Genomic DNA, 19,827 nt, shown 5'->3' with positions numbered 1-19,827 from the left:
ATAAGTGTTGAAAGTTGAAAGGGGAGAGAGGAGTTGAAAAAATTAAACACAGTTGAAACCTGCATCCGGAGCCACGTGGCACGCCCTGGTTGGTGACCGACAGGCAAATAAAATATATTATTATGTGCTTAGTTTGTTGTCTTGCATTTTAAGTTAAGCAAATAAAATATATTATTGTGTGCTTAGTTTCTTTTCTTCCATTTGAAGTTAATAAAATAAAATAAATTATTGTGTATATTTTTTTTAAAAAAATATTAAATTGTTAAGTGTTTTAATTTAATTTACGTTAAAAAAATATTACGTTAATTTAGTTTAATTTAAAAAAATAAAAAAAAACATTAAATTAAATTAAATTGATAATAGTTTATTTAATTTAATTTTTATCGAAAATTTTAATTTTAATTTTATGAAATCATAAAAAGAAAAATATAAAATTAAATCAAAATATGAAATAAAAAAAAGTGGTGGGGTAGGGGGTAGGGTGTTGAATGAAAAACCATTGGAGTGGGTAAAAGTTGAATGAAGTGTTGAACCGGAGAGAGAAGGTGATGTGGAGTGTTGGGAAGAGAAAAAGTGGAGTGTTGAGGGTGTTGAATGTTGAAACCATTGGAGATGGTCTTATGTTCATATGTACATGCAATGTAAGACTATCCACAATGGTTTCAACATTCAACACCTTCAACACTCCACTTTTTCTCTTCCCAACACTCCACATCACCTTCTCTCTCCAGTTCAACACTTCATTCAACTTTTACCCACTCCAATGGTTTTTCATTCAACACCCTACCCCCTACCCCACCACTTTTATTTCATATTTTGATTTAATTTTATATTTTTCTTTTTATGATTTCATAAAATTAAAATTTACGATAAAAATTAAATTAAACAAACTATTATCGATTTAATTTAATTTAATGTTTTTTTTTATTTATTTAAATTAAATTAAATTAACGTAATATTTTTTTAACGTAAATTAAATTAAAACACTTAACAAAGGGATAGTAGAAAGATTAAGATGAATAAGATGATGGAAAACTTGGTTTTTTTTTCTGTGTCCAAATCAAACGAACCAAGTCTCTATTTATAGAGAAAAAAAAATCATGAATTTTGGTAAATTTTTTATATTTTTTAAAAATTTTTTTAAATGAAATAATTGAGTTGGAAAGATTAGGATAAAAGAAAATCGCCCGGACCAATCAACGCGTGACACGCGTCACTCATCAGACCGTCTCTCTCTCCTCTGACGCGTGGCACGCACGGTGCCCAACCGACGCGTGCCACGCGTCCCACCACCGGTCCGCCTGGGACCCGCCTGCTGCCACGCCCTGCCCATAACGCGCCTTGTCCGCGCGTGTGTGGCACGCGCCTGGCGGTCACCAGCCAGGCCATGCCACGTGTCCCATGCTGCAGGTTTCACAAGTGTTGAAAATTTTCAACACCTCTCTCCTCCCTCCAACTTTCAACACTCACTTTCAACACCATTAAACCCCACTTTCAACATTAAACTACCCACATTCAACACCATTGTGGGTAGTCTAATGACAGCAGTGAAGCAAATATTTTACCGTTGAATATATACATATATAATATAATTATATTAATTGTGAGTGCTTGTAATAAATACAAGCTCACTTTTCAAGTCTAGTGTGGAGTATATATTCTCACATACTCATATTTGCCATGTTGGAATTGGATATGTACTCCAATGGTAATAGATACTCATATGAGTATCTATTTGACATTAGATACTACCATTGAAGATGCTCTAAATAGTACTCCCTCCGTTCCAAAACTATTGTAATTTAAGGTTTTACACAAAGTTTAAGAGTTCATTAATTGATGTTATAATTTGACTGAAACACCCTTATTTAATATGAGTTATAGGAAAGAGAGAGAATACAATTTATTGGTCAACTAATTGGTGAGAATTGTGATTGGTGGAAATAAGAGATAATACTTGGGAAATACAATATTAAATGAGGGCATGAGTGGAAGAAAATTAGATAAAGTGCTTTAGATATGTAAAACAACAATGGTTTTGGAACAAAACAAAAAAGTTAAAACTACAATAGTTTTGGAACGGAGGAAGTAGTATTGAACACTCACAAACACTTATTTTTATTTTTATGCCGAATTTTACAGGCACAAAGTAAAAACATTTTATGTTTCAATTTTATAATAGTAAAAACTACCATAAAAATAAGTGTAATGCTGGCATTATTTAGTTGTTCACATGTATTTTCCGTTTAATACATGCTTGATCACATCTTTGAAATTTTAGATGATTTTTTTAAGTAAAATATATTCTCAATTATAGGAAATTATATCCAAAAATAGTCATATTAAAATGAGATAGCTGCCCAAAAAAAGAAAAATATTTCTAGAATTCAAATGTTATATTACTTATATTCACCCTATAAAACACTTTATATTATTTCATTCAAATTTTACTCATTATTATTTTTAATTTAATGTATTAAATGTTTCCTCTTGTTATCCATTTTTCTGTTATCATCCCTAATCATGTTAAGTCGGGAAAAATATTTTGAATCAATTTTTTTTAGGAATTTTTTTACATTAACTAGAGAGATATGATCCAAATAGCTTTTATATATGAAAATACAATTTCCACTTCTAAATTAACTTTTTAGGTAGAGTTACCTTCTAAATTCTATTATCAGTGGCATTATATACAGGACCAAACATACATGTATAAATTCAAAACAATGTGACGATCAAGTGAGGATCAATTTTGATGTAATAATGCAAGATATTTAAAGAGTAGGGACAGAGTAAAGGATAGGGAAACAAGTATGGTGCAGGAGCGTGTAGTTGTTGTTGGATCCAGATTGGAGGCAGCAAAAGAACATAGCTCCCACTTGCACGTGCTGCTTCCCACTGTCTCTTCTGACATCTATCATCTATCCATGCATGATCTTGATCTATCTATTCCTCAATACTAGCATCATGCATGGCCACGGGTCTTATCAATTCTGACTCCACTTCTTCTGTGCAGACTTATGTTAATAATTATTTAAAAATGTTCATAGATTATTAATTTAACATTATGGTGTTGAAGATAGAAGTTCTTCCTCATGGTGGGGCTTGGTCAAATTCAGCATTCATGCACATTTGAAAATGGATCTGGAAAGGAAAAGATAATTAGCAAGCTGGCAATTGGCATGGTTTTTTCTCTTGTTGACACTCATGATTTGTTTAAGAAAAATAAGTGGTTAATGATTATTCTTCGTTTGTTGACATTTTTTACACTTGCCATTTTGATCTTCAATTCATTTCATTTACGTTTGCCATTTATGAAAGCAGTGATCTTCAATTAGAACATGAAAAATGAGAATGAGGGTCTTTTAAAGGAGGAGGTAAATAATTAGAGGAAGAAGTAATAGCAAGTGTATGGAAGGATACACAATTAATTGCAACAGAAAGTTTCTTAACATTTCAATAGAAATTTAATATCAATTTTTTTTCTTTTATTGATCATTTAAAAAATGTTAAATCATTTAATTCATCATACAATTACAACGTGTTGCTAAAGATATCGTCTCAATAGATATGTGTTCCAACTGAGCCTTTACGGCCTAGTCCAAATGGTATTATTGGGCCAGTCCAGAAAATGAGACAATTATATGGTCTATAATACAAGGTGTATGGAGTTGAACAGAAAAAATGTTCGGCCATTCCATGTATATAATCTTAGCATTGAAATTGTATTATTTCGGACTAACTCTTGCACCAAAAAAACTTCTATTTGAATTAATGAGACAAGTGTAGTTTCCATTTTTTTGTCAAAAGTGCTATACTAGCTCTATTCATCCTTATGGAGTATCACATCTCTTTCCTTTGAGTTAGTGTGATACTCTGATTGCTAGTTAGGGATAGTATTCCAATATTAATTCTATAATGATTTACTACTTTTATTCCTTATTAATTTATTCACTTTGAGAAAAAATTGTTTCTACTTATCTATTATTCATTCATGATTTCAAGAGAATATTAATTAATATTTTTTCAAATAATACTCTTGCGGAATGAATAAATGAGAAAGATAAAATACATTTTAAAGGGTAAAATAAGAAAATAAATAATATTTTTATGATAGTTAATAAATTAATTATATTTTATATCATGTGTATTTTTTCTTTTTTTGTACAGATAATAAGGAAGATGGAGTATATAATTTGAATTGTTTTTTTTCCATGCTTTATTTCTCATGTCCCCAATCATATGTGTAATATATGTCTGTGTCGCTCACCTACAAATTAAAACTATACATGTCTTGTTCTGCAGCCTAACTTTATTCTGAAAATTTGCTCCTAATTGGTTGCAGATGATGACTAGACTTGCCACGGGCATACATTTCTTTTCTTCAGTTTGACGTACCACTATCTTCAGACTTGTTCTATTTATTCCCGTCTCAAGCAATAGAAAGTCCTCAGCTGAAGGATTCACAATAAGGATGTACACACCCTAAAACAAGCAAAAATCACTTAGGTCAATACCCTAGCTAATTAATAGCAATAAATTAAGTGTTTGCAACCTAAAACCCCGTCATAGTTTATCATTATATATACTTGGACAACCAAATGTGGATCAACCACAAAACATTACTGCTAAGTTAAAAATGTGTCAATTGCTGAAATGGGTTGATACACTTGACCGTCTAGACCCGAGTTCAAGTCTCACTTCCCAATGATGTGAATTCGAATCCCCTTGCAAATAGAAATTTGATTCAGCCTCTAGTAGCCTCCATATGGGTAATATATGAGATAATCCTTCCCTGTCGGAGATTCTCAATGTGTCATTTGCACTCTGTTCAGTAGGCCTTAAGTGTCTCTCTGAGCCTAAACATTTTTAATGAAAAAAAACAATTGTGACACTTAGACTTTTTTTTTGTGATCTCCAGAATTCGATAGAGGAAAGTTAGTTACTGATTGTGACACACTTGGTGGACAAAGAAAAGTTAGATTGTTTACTCAGCCACATGCTAATTGATAATTATCAATTAGGAAATAGCAGCAATATAGTATTTTGACAAATTTTCCATGCAATGCAAAGGTTTCGGTTGAGGACACACACAGTGTATCTCTCTCCCTCTCTCCCTACAGTTACATAGTAGTTGTTACCATTAAAACATAACTTGTCCTTATCGAAAAAGATTAGGCTAATGTACAAGGCTTGTTTGGTACCCTGTACCCCTCCCTGTCAATCCACATTTGAACATACTGCAAATTCACTAATAAAATTGTACCATGCGTGTATTTTTCTTGTCCTAGCAAATAGCAATCTCAGCCTCTACTCCAGGCTTTAAGTCTTTTTCAGCATATCGCTTCAAAGCCTTGATCTTCTCTTTAGCAAACCGGTTACTCCAACCTACCTTCTCTGCAATTTGTATAAATACTATGTCCCCACAATCATCTCATCAACACAGAATCAAACACATTACTAAGAAACTAAAGTACTTGTCCTCTAAGAGGAGCAGAACATGGCTCACATGATGAGCTTCCCCAGTCACACATGTTTGTTGATAATCCTTTTTGGTTTTATTGGCTTAACCTCTTTTCCAGTTGAAGCTGCCATCAAGAAATACCAATTTGATGTGAGCATGTTCTGTCAAAATCAGCATGTTTAACTATCAATTTGAGTTAATTTAGTTTTCTTAATGGCATTATGTTGTATTTACAGATTCAAGTGAAGAATGTGAGCAGACTATGCCATGCAAAACCAATTGTAACAGTAAATGGGAGGTTCCCGGGGCCAACCATTTATGTTAGAGAAGGAGATAGAGTACAAATCAATGTCACCAACCATGTCAAATATAATTTGTCAATTCACTGGTAGGCCAATTTGTATTAAGATAATTACTTTTTCTTTGTTATGTCAAATGTGATTATCACAATTAATCATTGGTTATATGATCATTTCATAGGCATGGACTTAAACAATATCGTAATGGATGGGCTGATGGACCAGCTTATATCACACAATGCCCAATTCAGACAGGTAGCAGCTACACTTATGACTTCAATGTCACAGGGCAAAGAGGGACATTGTGGTGGCATGCTCATATTCTTTGGTTGAGGGCCACTGTGTATGGTGCAATTGTCATCATGCCTAAACCAGGGACCCCATTTCCTTTTCCACAGCCAGCAAGAGAATTTGAAATTCTGCTAGGTAAGTTCAATTTCTGAAATCTAAAATTCAAGTTTCACAAAAAGATTGTGATCATTGAAACAAAAAGTTAGAATTTCGCAACTTGTGCAATTAACAGGAGAATGGTGGCACAAGGACGTGGAAGAGGTAGAAAAGCAAGGGAACAAAATGGGTTTGCCACCAAACATGTCGGATGCACATACCATCAATGGCAAGCCAGGACCACTCTTTCCTTGCTCAGAGAAACGTAAGAACATTTGCCCAAGTTTTAGTATATTTGGCTACACGTTTGGGAGCCTTAGAATCAATTCTCATTGACTAGAATCACTTTTAAGTTGTTAGATACAATGTTTGACAATCAACATAGAAAATTGATTTTAGCCCCAAAACGGAGAAGTTAGAGATAGTAACTTTTACGGTAAACATACTCAATTGTGGGATTTCATAACTATGTTCAACACATTACCCTATAAAAAACATTTTTCTCATGAATGTATCCAGACATAAATCACTTTATTTAAAACTCACTTTTAACACAATCAACTTCGCAAAATCAAATCTACCTAAAATCAATGCTGAACAAGCACACACTTTGTTGTTGTGTAAAGGAAAAGACACTATAGTTTGGCTAAGTATGGCCAAGAACAGTACTATCTTTGCTCCTAAGAAAACTTTGCTTAATTAAGCACATTCCCCCTTCCCTCATCACAATTTGTTGTTCTTTCAGATACTTATGCAATGGAGGTAGAACAAGGGAAGACTTACCTGCTGAGAATCATCAATGCTGCCCTCAATGACGAGCTTTTCTTCGCCATTGCGGGTCACAACATGACAGTAGTGGAGGTTGATGCAGTTTACACAAAACCATTCAACACAGAAGCTATTCTAATTGCACCTGGCCAAACCACAAATGTTCTTGTCAAAGCCAACAAATTAGCAAGCAGATACTTCATGGCTACAAGGACCTTCATGGATGCTCCAATCCCAGTTGACAACAAAACCGCCACAGCTATATTCCAATACAAAGGCATTCCAAACACTGTCCTCCCTTCTCTTCCAAGTCTCCCTCATCTCCCTGCAGGAAATGACACCGTTTTCGCTTTGAGTTACAACAAGAAAATCAGAAGCTTGAACTCTGCTCAGTACCCTGCTAATGTTCCCCTCAAAGTCGATCGAAACCTCTTCCTCACCATCGGTTTAGGGAAAAACTCTTGCCCTACTTGCATCAATGGAACCCGTTTGGTTGCTTCATTGAACAATGTGACTTTCGTGATGCCGCAAACTGCACTTCTCCAAGCTCACTACTTCAATAACAAGGGGGTTTTCAGAACTGATTTCCCTGACCGTCCTTCAACTACTTTTAACTACACTGGTGCACCATTGACTGCAAATCTTGGTACTTCAATAGGGACAAGAGTTAGCAAGGTGGCGTTTAATTCTACGGTGGAGCTTGTTTTGCAGGACACTAACCTCCTCTCAGTTGAGTCACATCCATTCCATCTTCATGGCTATAACTTCTTTGTTGTTGGAACTGGTGTTGGTAACTTCGATCCTTCTAAGGATCCTGCTAAATACAACTTGGTGGATCCTGTTGAGAGGAACACTGTTGGGGTTCCCACGGGTGGTTGGACAGCAATTCGTTTCAGGGCTGATAATCCAGGTATGTGCTTCTACCTTAGAAACTGCTAAAATCTTAAATCCCGGTCCGCAACTGCAGCCGCAACGTGAAGGGATATTTACACCTTAATTGCGAACGCGACTGCAATTTAAAACCCTGTTATGCCATATATAATGAACTTGTATATGTGTGCTTGTGTTTGTGTAGGTGTTTGGTTCTTTCATTGTCATTTGGAGCTGCACACTGGTTGGGGGTTGAAAACTGCTTTTGTGGTGGAAGATGGACCGGGACAAGATCAATCTGTTCTGCCTCCACCGAAGGATCTTCCAGCATGCTAGCAATGGAAGATGTTGTTAAGAGCTTGGATTGTATGGAACAATCAATATTCACAATGCAATTGCTACTTTTATTATGTGTTAATTCTTCCTGCAAAAGTTGCAGTGATTTTTTAATTACGAGATTCAGTGTGATAAAACAAATGTAAGCAAATATTTGAAGTTTGATGTTTGAATTTCACATGTATAAAAAGTACCTGTTCTTTTTTCTGTTGCTTCCATGGGTATCAGTATTCTTTGTCAAGTAAGAATTAATTATTTCAACACAAATGCTATCAAGACATAAGCATTCTTTTGAACATTCACTTCAAACACTCAGGTGATTAATTTACTTTTTTGGAATGTCAACATTTTTTTAAAACTAATGTGAGTCAAATGTGTTGATTATTAAAAAATAAATCAAGTGTGTTTAAAAAAATATGTTGAACCAATGTCAAGTGTGGATATAGTTTGCTTACATGATAAGTAAGGAAAACTCCATTAGAACTTGAATCAAAGGGAAGAAGAAATAAAAAAAATGTGCAGGGAAAAGGAATGGATGAGGCACCACAAAATCCATGAAGAGGATGATAAGTCTTCTGGTGGATTGCTACAAGTGAATAGTACCAAATTTTTAGGCTCCTCATCAATAGTAGAAGAATCAAAACTAGACAAAGTGACTACCAAGCTATGAAGAGCTTCACTAGACTTCTTTGCTCCTTCAAGAGAGCTCAATGCATCCAATCCGTCAATGCTAAACTACTCCTCCAAGCATGTGTCATCCTCTCTGATTTCTTGAAAAGCTAGATTCCTGATCAAAGTGTGCGAGACATTTTAATTATCATAATAAACAAGAATGTTTTATTATTTGTGCTATTAATTGTGAAATCCCAATTGATTTCAAAAACTAGTTTAACTAACAAACTTTTTGTTTTACAAATATCATATTATTTTTATTTTACCAAAAAAAAGAAATGTGAATATCAATTAATAAAACCATATTTAATTATTTAATCAAATATTCAAATATAAATTATTGATTTCTCAAGCAATATGAAAGTTTTATAAAGTATTTTTTATGTAACTAACGAGTGTTTGAGTTCAAGTAGCACATGCTTGATTTTTCTTAAGCAAAGTCTCATGTTTGAGTCTTGTGTATGAAAAAAAAAGCTTCACTAAAATATGGATGTTCTCAACTCAAATAGAGTAATCAGAAATATAAGTTTACTTAATTTGATTAATGTATAAATTAATAAATATTATCCTAATTAATTCAATAAGAATATTAATTAAAAATGAAATGATAATATTTGAGATGATAAATCATTTCAAATAATTTAAAATATATATAGTAATAATTATTTTAATATTAATATCATATGATGCACAATTGTTTAAATATATGTTAATATAAAAATAATCATATAAATATGTCATTTTTCAGCTAGTTCAAACAGTTAGTTTACTAAATACACTTTAGTTTAATCAACTAACTTTTCATCTTTAAGCTTTTGACTAGTTTATCGGCTAGTTTTGAAAAAAAGAAAGAAAAAAACCTAAGCTACCTCACATAACTATTCAAAAAATAGTATAAGTTCATTTACCGAATACCTCTAAAGAGCTTATAAACTAGTTTTCAAATAAACTTTAAACTAATTGAAATGTCTTATCAAATACATAATATGTATCTATTAGCTCATTTTAACTCAAACGCAATTTCCTCACATTTTATTTTTGACAATGCTAGCTACATTATTATATTCGATACACCAACCCCAAGTCAGTGGTACCATAAAATCTTTTGACAATATTACCTACAAATTTCCTTTCAAAACTCATCGACCCACTTTTGAAGCTTCTCAAACACCCTGGTAGATTCAGTTAGTTCAGAAAATGTTACCGATAGGAACAAAAGAACCGTTCCATGAGTGTTAAAAAAGTCGAGATTACATTTCTAGCAGAAGATACAGCCCACGGAAGTTAACTTTCTTTGTTCAGATTGATACATCTTAAAGCTTTGCCTTCTGTTTTCTATGAGAAAACAACCTGAGCTTTTGGTTTGAACAATAAGCAATAGAACATCCACATACAAAACGTGCAAGGCCTAAACCAAGCAAAAGATTTGGTAGAAATAATTAATTAATTGTAAGCAACAAACTTTCTACCAAAATTATTGATTGGAGAGAATCATGGTAACACTAATTAAGAGCTTGCAGCTCTCAGCAAAGGGATTTTACTATTATGGCATCGCAGCATTAACTGAAATAAACATTTCTGATGGATGGTAAGCTATTTTCTGGAAAGGGAACCTTCCATTTGAACGCGGCAACACACATAATTCTTTGCATTAGGACTCACCCCTAAGCCATTACTTCCCCTTAAAGATAAAGCCTAGCCAGTGTATATTAAGGTTGGTTTGGTTTCATATACCTCTCACTTTCAGGTCAAATGTTGAAATTTTGTATAAACAATTATGACTTGTCTAAATATTGTTTCATTAGAAATCTCAGCTTCTACAAAACACAAGGCCTTCAAAAAACTTATCAGTATTTGGCATACAAGCTTTCATGTACAGCTCATTACTGCACCACCAAATCAGCCTCAGGTTTTTTTTATCCTTCATGCAACAAACTGATAGCCCATCTTACCTTCCCACCATTCATATAAATACTCCAACACCATTGCTTGCATCCATAAGCAGAATCTAAGATAGTAAGTTAGAGCTTACAGAAGTTTGACATCAAACAGAATGGCAAGGTTGGGCTGTTTCATGTCTGTCTTAACCTTTCTCTTCTTTGTCTTTATTGGCTTGATGTCTTCTTCATCTGAAGCTGCCATAAAGAAATACCAGTTTGATGTGAGTTATATTGAATCATTTATCAAAATCAAGCATGCTTAACTAACTAGCTTTGCAAAGTTCCCTTGATATAGCATTTTGTTCTTTCTACAGGTTCAAGTGACGAATGTGAGCAGACTTTGCCATGCAAAACCCATTGTAACAGTAAATGGGAGGTTCCCAGGGCCAACTATATATGTTAGGGAAGGGGATACTGTGCTGATTAATGTCACCAACCATGCACAATACAACATGTCTATTCATTGGTAGGTTTAGCCCAATTTCATAAATCAAATACATATGTAGGTGAAGTTTTTGATGCCTTTTAGCATATATATGTTTTTCTCACAACCATATGGTTATTATAGGCATGGACTTAAACAATATCGTAATGGTTGGGCGGATGGACCAGCTTATATCACACAATGTCCGATACAGACCGGAAGCAGCTATACTTATAACTTCAACGTTACTGGGCAGAGAGGAACACTGTGGTGGCATGCACACATTCTCTGGCTGAGGGCCACTGTGTATGGTGCAATAGTAATCATGCCTAAACCTGGAACACCATTTCCATTCCCACAGCCGGACAGAGAATTTGAAGTCCTCCTAGGTCAGTTTGATTATCAAGAATACTTAAAAGTGTCTAACCATAAAAGCTAAAAAGTAAGAGATTTGCTATAAAGTACTAATTGTTTGTGCATGAGATAGGTGAATGGTGGAACAATGATGTGGAAGAGATTGAAAAGCAAGGGAACAAAATGGGGTTGCCACCAAACATGTCAGATGCACATACGATTAACGGGAAACCAGGACCATTATTTCCATGTTCTGAAAAGCGTAAGGAAAATTGCAATCATTTGGTTATAGTTTCAGCTTTCAAGAGAGTAAAATCTATGTTTAAAGTGCAATTTTGTTTCAATTTTCAGACACATATGCAATGGAGGTAGAACAAGGGAAGACTTACCTCCTGAGAATCATCAACGCTGCCCTCAATGATGAGCTATTCTTTGCCATTGCCGGTCACAACATGACAGTGGTGGAGGTTGATGCTGTTTACACAAAGCCATTCACCACTGAAGCTATACTAATTGCACCTGGTCAGACCACAAATGTTCTGGTCCAAGCCAACCAAGTTTCAGGAAGATACTTCATGGCCACTAAGGCTTTCATGGATGCTCCGATCCCAGTTGACAACAAAACTGCCACTGCTATACTTCAATACAGAGGCATCCCAAACACTGTCCTCCCTTCTCTTCCTCATCTACCTGCAAGCAATGACACAGGGTTTGCTTTGAGTTACAACAAGAAAATAAGAAGCTTGAACTCTGTTCAGTACCCTGCTAATGTTCCCCTCAGAGTTGACCGGAAGCTCCTTTACACTATCAGTTTAGGCAAGAACTCTTGCCCCACATGCATCAATGGAACCCGTTTGGTTGCTTCGTTAAACAATGTCACTTTTGTGATGCCAAAAACAGCACTTCTCCAAGCTCACTACTTCAATAACAAGGGGGTTTTCAGAACTGATTTCCCTGATCGGCCTTCAACTCCTTTCAACTATACTGGTGCACCGCTAACCGCCAATCTTGCCACTATAACAGGCACAAGAGTTAGCAAGGTTGCATTCAATTCTACAGTGGAGTTAGTTTTGCAGGACACTAACCTCCTCTCAGTTGAGTCACATCCATTCCATCTTCATGGCTATAACTTTTTTGTTGTGGGAACTGGTACTGGTAACTTCAATCCATCTAAAGATCCTGCAAAATACAACTTGGTAGATCCTATCGAGAGGAACACAGTTGGGGTTCCTACTGGTGGTTGGACTGCAATTCGTTTTCAGGCAGATAATCCAGGTACGTCTAGTGAAACCTTCAATGAACTCTTGTACAAATTAAGCGTTGTTCTCTAATGTTGAATGGTGTATAACACAATTATTCTGCTATTATGACACTTTCTTGTATTATGTGGTTGCACAGGTGTTTGGTTCTTTCATTGTCATTTGGAGTTGCACACTGGTTGGGGGTTGAAGACAGCTTTCGTTGTCGAAAATGGACCAGGACAAGATCAATCTGTTCTGCCACCACCAAAGGACCTTCCAGCCTGCTAGCCAAGTCATCCATGAAAAAATAGCCACAGAAATTGTATTGAACAACATTCAATGATTTTAGTGTGTTTTTGTCTATTCAGCCTTCCTGTGAAAGTTGCAGAAGGTTTTCAATTGATAAAATAAGAGGAAAACCATGTGTGGAAAGATTTAGAGGATTTCCAGAAATTGAAATTCCAAAATTTGATTCGGTATTTTCTAGTTACTTCTGTGAGTATTGCATTTTCATTTCTCATGTCTCTTCAATTCCCTCCAGCTATCTGGACCAACACTTCTGCAAAACACTTCATGGTCAAGACCATTGAAGAGCGAAGAGCTCAGCTTCTCCCTATTGTTTTATCATCATAAACTCATAATGATCTTACTAGCATCACCTTTATACATGATTTAGTGCACTTATTCATACAAGTCAAACTATATATCATGGAAAACATGAATCACCAACTCTCAAGGGTTAGTATGAAATTCCTCGATGAGGTCTAAACTTGAGCAACATATAAGACTACAGACTTACAAACAAAACAGCACATTTTACATTTGGACCCAGGAAAGGGAGTGCCCCCAAACTCCACAGTTAAGATTAAACCTAAAAGAGGCACCTATGTTATCCTCCCTCGTCCTATGTTATTTTCTATTTGTCTGATCTATTCTCCTCCCCACCTCAAACACACAGAAAAATAAAAAACTTCAACGCCAGATCAGCCAGCAACTAGCACCAGATTATGATCAAATCCTGACACGGCCTGTAAAATTTGGAAACCTTCTAAAGTATCAAGAAGAATTGGCTCAAATTCGTCAACAGAACTTGCCAATCCGAGTCTGCCATTTTTGCCAGAGCCCCAGACCCACATTTCTCCTTTTGCTGTGAGAGCAACCGAATGTACACGCCCTCCTGATACTGAAACAGGATTTTCCCCATCCAATGCATCAATCAAAGAGGGTAGGTTCCCAGGCCCTGTCCTCCCAAGCTGAGAACTCTGGTTCCAACCCCATGAAGCAATGTTTGTAGTCCCCACACTACTATCCGATTCATCAAGCTCGCATATAGCCAAAGAATGGCCAAGCCCTGCAGCTATTGAAACGGGCTTGAAGCTTATATCAACCGGAAAAATCCCCAAATCCGGTCTAGCTCGCCCCAACTGGCCATACGCGTCGCTCCCGCAGCTTAAGAGGGCGCCATTACCTGATATATGGGGTAATCAATACTTGAGAGGAAGCCCCATGCATCATCTACAACTAGCTAAAGAATTGAATTGTGGATTAGTGTTACTTACGGCAAAGAATCAGAGAGTGATCAAGCCCACACGCAATGTCGACAACATGAACACCGCGCAGTTCTTCCACCAGACGAGGCTCCCATACTGTTGGCATGTCATTCTCCTTTTCCATCCCTTGTAAGACTCTCTTTTCAGCAACTTCCAAGTCCGAAACCGTGCCTGCAGCGGAATCCAATGGAGATTCCTCCAATTGATTCCCCATTTTGCCTATCCTACCATCTGCCAAATAGCCCCAGCCAAACAACTTGCCATCCACAGTCTGAGCAAGAGCATGCCCCCAACCAAATGAAACCTGTTCAACCACAGAAACAAACACGATATCAATTCTAAGTTCGAATACAATATTCATAACCAGGGTATCAATCAAGAAACTTAAAACTACCTTTGCTACGTTTTCCCCTGAAAGCGCTTCGAGTTTGGCAGGTGCAACAGCCTCAGTGACACCTTTTCCGAGACCAAGCTGGCCGCGTTTGGATTTCCCCCAAACCCAAACAGAACCATCATCACCAACCGCAGCAGAAACCACACCAGAAGCATAAGCAGCACAAACCTTCACATTCTCCAATCCCACAACCATTTTCGGCTCATTCCATGATTCTCTACTGCACATTGATTCACACATCACATACACAATGTTAAATTCGCAATTCGAATTTCAATTCATCAAATTATACAACATGTAATGGGATTTATCATTTACTTTACCTGGAAGAAAAACCAGGGCCGAGTTGAGCTTCGTTGTTTCTTCCCCAAGCCCAGAGGTGACCTTGAGAAGTGACGGCGAGGGAGTGGTAGTGACCGGCGTGGACGCTAACAATGTCGGAAGGTAGAGAAGGAATTGGGGTAGGTTCGTAAGCGTCGAGTCCCACACCGACGGCGGAGGAAGGTAATCCGAGAGCACCGTGGGTTCCATCTCCAAAACTCATCACCGTGCTCATCCATCTCTGCACCGCTTTCACCTGAAACATTCTCAAGAGTTCCAGTGAATGTGATCGTGATCGCCACATTTCTTTCTTTTTTCGGTTCCTCGCTCACTTGCTCACCGTAGCATTGCTTTGTTCACTTCCCTCTCAGATTCCATCATGTTATGGGCCTATTTGGATCACCATAACTCATTCGGCCCAATAGACTAAAATATAAGGAGTTAAATTTCACACTTCAACCATCCAATTTAAAGGCAATTTGTTTTAGTACTCATCCAAAAATAAATGGTTTCGTACCTTTTACTCTAATTAATTTGTCATAATTTATTCGTAACAAATTTTTCAAATTGGCAATAAGTTCTTTATAATTTAAATAATGAACTGAAATGTACGAATCCCCTCATTTTCAAAGGTACAGGAGCAATACCGAAATTTAAAACCTCAAAATGTTCACCCATTACTCACCACGTCATATCACACTCTCTTCATTACATTCATTTCTCCTTCATTCTCTTCTTCCTCACTTCCATTCCTCATTCACTCCCTTACCATTGTTCCACACTCTTCAATTTCATTGTGTTCATGGTCGAGCCTACTTCTTTTTCATAGTGTTCCTCTTCATCACGTTTCAAGAGCTTGAAACATGTAACCTTCTATATCAAACGCATTAGCTCCCGAAACGTTACACATAAAAATATTGTCCGGATTTTAGAGCCCGGAAGCAAATAGATTGAATTATGTCATAGGTTTTATTTTCCGAAAGTGTTTTGGATTTTAGAACTCAACAATGAACTTAAGTGAGGTTATCATTGGAATTTACTTTAGTGTGAAATTGAGTGTTAATGGTAAGAAATTGATATTTTGGCTTAACGATGATAGAATATCCGAATTTCTGCGGGCACTAGAGAACAAGTAGTCAACAACCATAAAATAAAATGGAGCAATAAAATAAAAGTATCATCTTCTTCAGTTGGAACTTGGAAACCAAATCCAATGGCGACGGTTTCTATGGCATTCTGTGTCAACACAGTCACATTTTCGAACCATGGCCGACACAACAGGTAACTCAGATTTCATCCATGGTTTTGATTCTTCATCTTCTGATTTGTGGTGTGCAATTCATTGACGAAATTTGCATGTGGTGAAGGTCTCGAGGAATGGCATTTGCTAGTTTGGGCAAAGAAGCTACCACTCTGGGAGTGAAACTTACAGAAGGCGAAGGGAGTTTGCCAAAACTCGTGCTCACTTCACCAGCTGGTAGGTGCGTAATTCCAAGCTCTTTTCACTTCACAACCATTGTTTTCAGTTTTCACCTTCAATTCTTGACATTGAATCATATGCACTTGCAGTGAAGCTGAAATCTACCTCTTTGGAGGTTGTATCACCTCTTGGAAAGTTCCCAGTGGCAATGACCTCTTGTTCGTTCGCCCTGATGCTGTTTTCAATAAGAAGAAACCAATAAGGTTGGTTCTTCTCTTAGTTCCTCTAGTAATGTTTTGTTGTTCATCAATCACTCAAAGCATATGGTTTGAATTCTTCTATTGTGTTGAATTTTTACAAATTTGGGACCCCCCAGACACTGATTCATTTTCTATTGGAGCAGTGGAGGTGTCCCACATTGTTTTCCTCAGTTTGGTCCTGGTCCAATTCAGCAGGTATGCTCCTTTTTCTTGCAGGTTTTTTATTTTGTTTTTAGAATAATCTTTTGTCTGTTAAGTTTCAAAATCATATGTAAAAATCTGATGGAAGTAGAGGTCATCTACCTCTTGGGTAGTTGGGCATGGGATGACTGCTGCCTGCTATCTTTTGCAGCTTAGTATAAATAGTGATAGCAACTTTGATGTCTCCACTTAGTTTATGAAACTTGCTTCTTTTCAATGAAATTATAAGTGGTGTGTGTGTGATAATAACTTGATTGTACTGCTCTTGTTTTGAAGCATATGCAAATGCTTTCATTTAAAACATTTGCTTGATTGAGCATTTCGCAGCATGGGTTTGCACGAAATATGGATTGGACTGTTGCTGATTCTGAAAGTGTGGAAGGAAATCCCGTTGTAACTCTGGAACTGAAGGATGCTCCTTATAGTCGTGATATCTGGGATTTCAGTTTCCATGCTTTATTCAAGGTCAAGGGCTTATTTTCTTCAGGCACAGTTCACCTTTGCAATACTCTTGACTATTTATACTCACTCTTGTCATGTTCTGCTAGTGCTACCTAATGATGATTCAATTTCATGCTTCCCATTTTGCAGGTCACTCTAAATGCTAAGAGTCTTTCGACTGAGTTAAAAGTTAAAAACACAGACAATAAGGCATTCTCGTTTAATACTGCCCTGCACACATATTTCCGTGTAAGTGATAATGGTCATAATCATAATTTTGACTAATCACTATGCCACACAACCAAAATAAGGTGTTTTATTTGTGCTCGAATATTTTCTGTACATTTAGTATTGGGTAACCAAGCATCTAGTTAAATTCCTAAGCAAACAATTGTTCTGTTGAAAATTGTTTGGCTTTTGAACTCAATTTCATTGCTTACACTTGTTATCTTATGGAAGTAATCATTTTAGCATTATCATGCAGGCTTCTGTGAGTGGCACATCTGTTAAGGGGTTAAAAGGTTGCAAAACTCTGAACAAACATCCAGATCCTAATAATCCAGTGGAGGGTACGGAAGAAAGGTCTGCATCATACTTTATCTCTGGGAATCCTTATATGGAAATAGGACACTGTAACTACTTGTACAGGGAAAAGAATATTATGACTAGTGAAGTTTTCTTTCCCTTAGTCCAGTGAGATAAAAGCTTGTAGTACCTATAAGTATTTCCAAATATCTTTAACATGCGAAAAATACACAGACATGCATTTTCTCGTGCATAACCTTTTATATGTTATACAATACCCTAGTTGCCTAAAAGTTCACTTTGTTTCCCTCATTTTACCTGAAAATTGATTGCAATACCCTATGATTGCTTCTGTATCATTTCATTCATTTGGTGGCCGATTTCTATGATTGCTTCTATCAAATTTCATTTCTTTCACAGTAACCTTTCATCTGATGCACAAGTATTTTTATCTCAATGTAATTCTTGTAAAACCAAAATTTCATAGAACAGGAAGGTAGAATATTGGCATTGAATCTTTTCATTTAGCTGACTAGACCATCTTCATAATGCAGGGATGTGGTCACTTTCCCTGGATTTGTAGATTGCATTTATCTTGACGCTGCCAATGAGTTGCAACTTGACAATGGCTTGGGCGATCTGATATCAATTAAGAATACAAAGTGTGTAGTTTTAAACTCTCTTTTATTACTTATCATTTTATTTTCCTAGTCGCATGCTTACACTCTTTTGCTTCTTACCCATGTAGCTGGTCAGATGCTGTGTTGTGGAATCCACATCTTCAAATGGAAGCATGTTACAAAGATTTTGTTTGCGTTGAAAATGCTAAGGTAATGAACTTACAAACTTGTTAAAAGGGATAGAATGCATACCTTGCAAGGCTGTGCAGTGTTCATGACTAGAATGCTGATGTTAGCTAGTGAATTTAAATAGACAAGCTGTTTTTGAACATATCCATGAGCATCCTGCAGTTATGCTGTATTATGATTGCTGAAATCGTTTGCAAGACTTCTCTATAGTTTCTTCTGAATTATAATTTCTACTATTCGTAATTGCTGCAGATTGGAAGTGTCCAGCTAGAGCCAGAGCAAACTTGGACTGCTGTGCAGCATCTCAGCATTGCTTGAACCGTACAAGCCTAGCTTGATCATCATCATTTTTGTCTTATTTGATTTGCCAATAATTTGTATCTATCTATGCCACTAATGGTTGGCTGCTAGTAAGAGATTGGATAATTTCCCAGAGGTCATAACTCTCAATGCCAAACCTGGTTAAATGTTTGTAAACATCATTGTAATAGAAAAAGTGAAAGTTATAAGATTGTTCTTTTCTTTCAAATTGTATGTTCTCCACACAATTGTAACTTGTTTTCTTTTTTTCATTCTCTCAATAATTATATCCAACCAGGTTGAATCTTCCAACTTGTGCTCCATCCATTTTTTGTCCTCCTCTGGAAATTGAGTAGTGCTGAAATCAATTCTGAAAACAGAGATCCTAACATCTCGAAGTTGCTAGAGATCCACTTTTGAAGACCCATATTTGATTCTGGAAGTACCTAATGTGAACACAAACATGTTCTTAACTTGCATCCTGGAAGATTTAGCACTCCCCTAATGTTTGATCTGGCGTCTCACTTGAACAATTTTAACCTCTTACATTCTCCAGCTGCAGCATAAATGTTTGCCAAATTGAATATACCGGGCAATATATTATCAGGGTCCAATGCAATCAATTTTTTGCCATGTTTGTCCAATTGGCAAACAGGGAGCAGTGTTCCCCATACTGCAGCATTTACCAACATGCATAATGTTCCATAGAAGGGTTCATGGTATAATTTGGAGAAAAGAGGAGATCTTGTTCTAAATTAGTGGCTTTAAATTGTTTACACTAGTTTAGGAAAGCATATATGTTGACTGCGCAGAATTTCCTGTTTTAGATAGAAAAAGCAAAAAAATTGACT

General features: G+C 36.3%; 4 protein-coding genes across 4 annotated transcripts; 3 read left to right on the top strand and 1 right to left on the bottom strand.

Annotated features, from left to right (window-relative positions):
• Positions 1-5,430: 5,430 nt before the first annotated feature.
• On the top strand, positions 5,431-8,331 carry LOC130740714 (laccase-11-like). The gene is made up of 6 exons (XM_057593392.1): positions 5,431-5,614; positions 5,701-5,852; positions 5,945-6,189; positions 6,287-6,415; positions 6,896-7,828; positions 7,994-8,331. The coding sequence occupies exons 1-6, from the start codon at positions 5,501-5,503 to the stop codon at positions 8,122-8,124; spliced, it is 1,704 nt and encodes a 567-aa protein (XP_057449375.1). The 5' UTR covers positions 5,431-5,500; the 3' UTR covers positions 8,125-8,331.
• A 2,493-nt stretch (positions 8,332-10,824) lies between these two features.
• On the top strand, positions 10,825-13,245 carry LOC130740711 (laccase-11-like). Its single transcript, XM_057593390.1, has 6 exons — positions 10,825-10,957; positions 11,051-11,202; positions 11,305-11,549; positions 11,648-11,776; positions 11,866-12,789; positions 12,913-13,245. The coding sequence occupies exons 1-6, from the start codon at positions 10,850-10,852 to the stop codon at positions 13,041-13,043; spliced, it is 1,689 nt and encodes a 562-aa protein (XP_057449373.1). The 5' UTR covers positions 10,825-10,849; the 3' UTR covers positions 13,044-13,245.
• A 126-nt stretch (positions 13,246-13,371) lies between these two features.
• LOC130740712 (uncharacterized) lies at positions 13,372-15,377 on the bottom strand. Its single transcript, XM_057593391.1, has 4 exons — positions 15,023-15,377; positions 14,700-14,919; positions 14,315-14,609; positions 13,372-14,223 (listed from the first exon to the last, which is right to left on the bottom strand). The coding sequence occupies exons 1-4, from the start codon at positions 15,322-15,324 to the stop codon at positions 13,739-13,741; spliced, it is 1,302 nt and encodes a 433-aa protein (XP_057449374.1). The 5' UTR covers positions 15,325-15,377; the 3' UTR covers positions 13,372-13,738.
• A 765-nt stretch (positions 15,378-16,142) lies between these two features.
• LOC130740710 (putative glucose-6-phosphate 1-epimerase) lies at positions 16,143-19,188 on the top strand. Its single transcript, XM_057593389.1, has 10 exons — positions 16,143-16,301; positions 16,388-16,501; positions 16,590-16,703; positions 16,844-16,895; positions 17,229-17,366; positions 17,493-17,591; positions 17,827-17,924; positions 18,422-18,529; positions 18,616-18,697; positions 18,929-19,188. Exons 1-10 carry the CDS (start codon positions 16,234-16,236, stop codon positions 18,992-18,994), a joined length of 939 nt encoding a protein of 312 aa, XP_057449372.1. The 5' UTR covers positions 16,143-16,233; the 3' UTR covers positions 18,995-19,188.
• Positions 19,189-19,827: the final 639 nt, after the last annotated feature.

The sequence above is a fragment of the Lotus japonicus genome, chromosome 2, assembly GCF_012489685.1.
Source record: "Lotus japonicus ecotype B-129 chromosome 2, LjGifu_v1.2".
NCBI lineage: Eukaryota > Viridiplantae > Streptophyta > Magnoliopsida > Fabales > Fabaceae > Lotus > Lotus japonicus.
The sequence above is the reverse complement of the archived record's forward strand: the minus strand, read 5'-3'. Positions and strand labels throughout refer to the sequence as shown.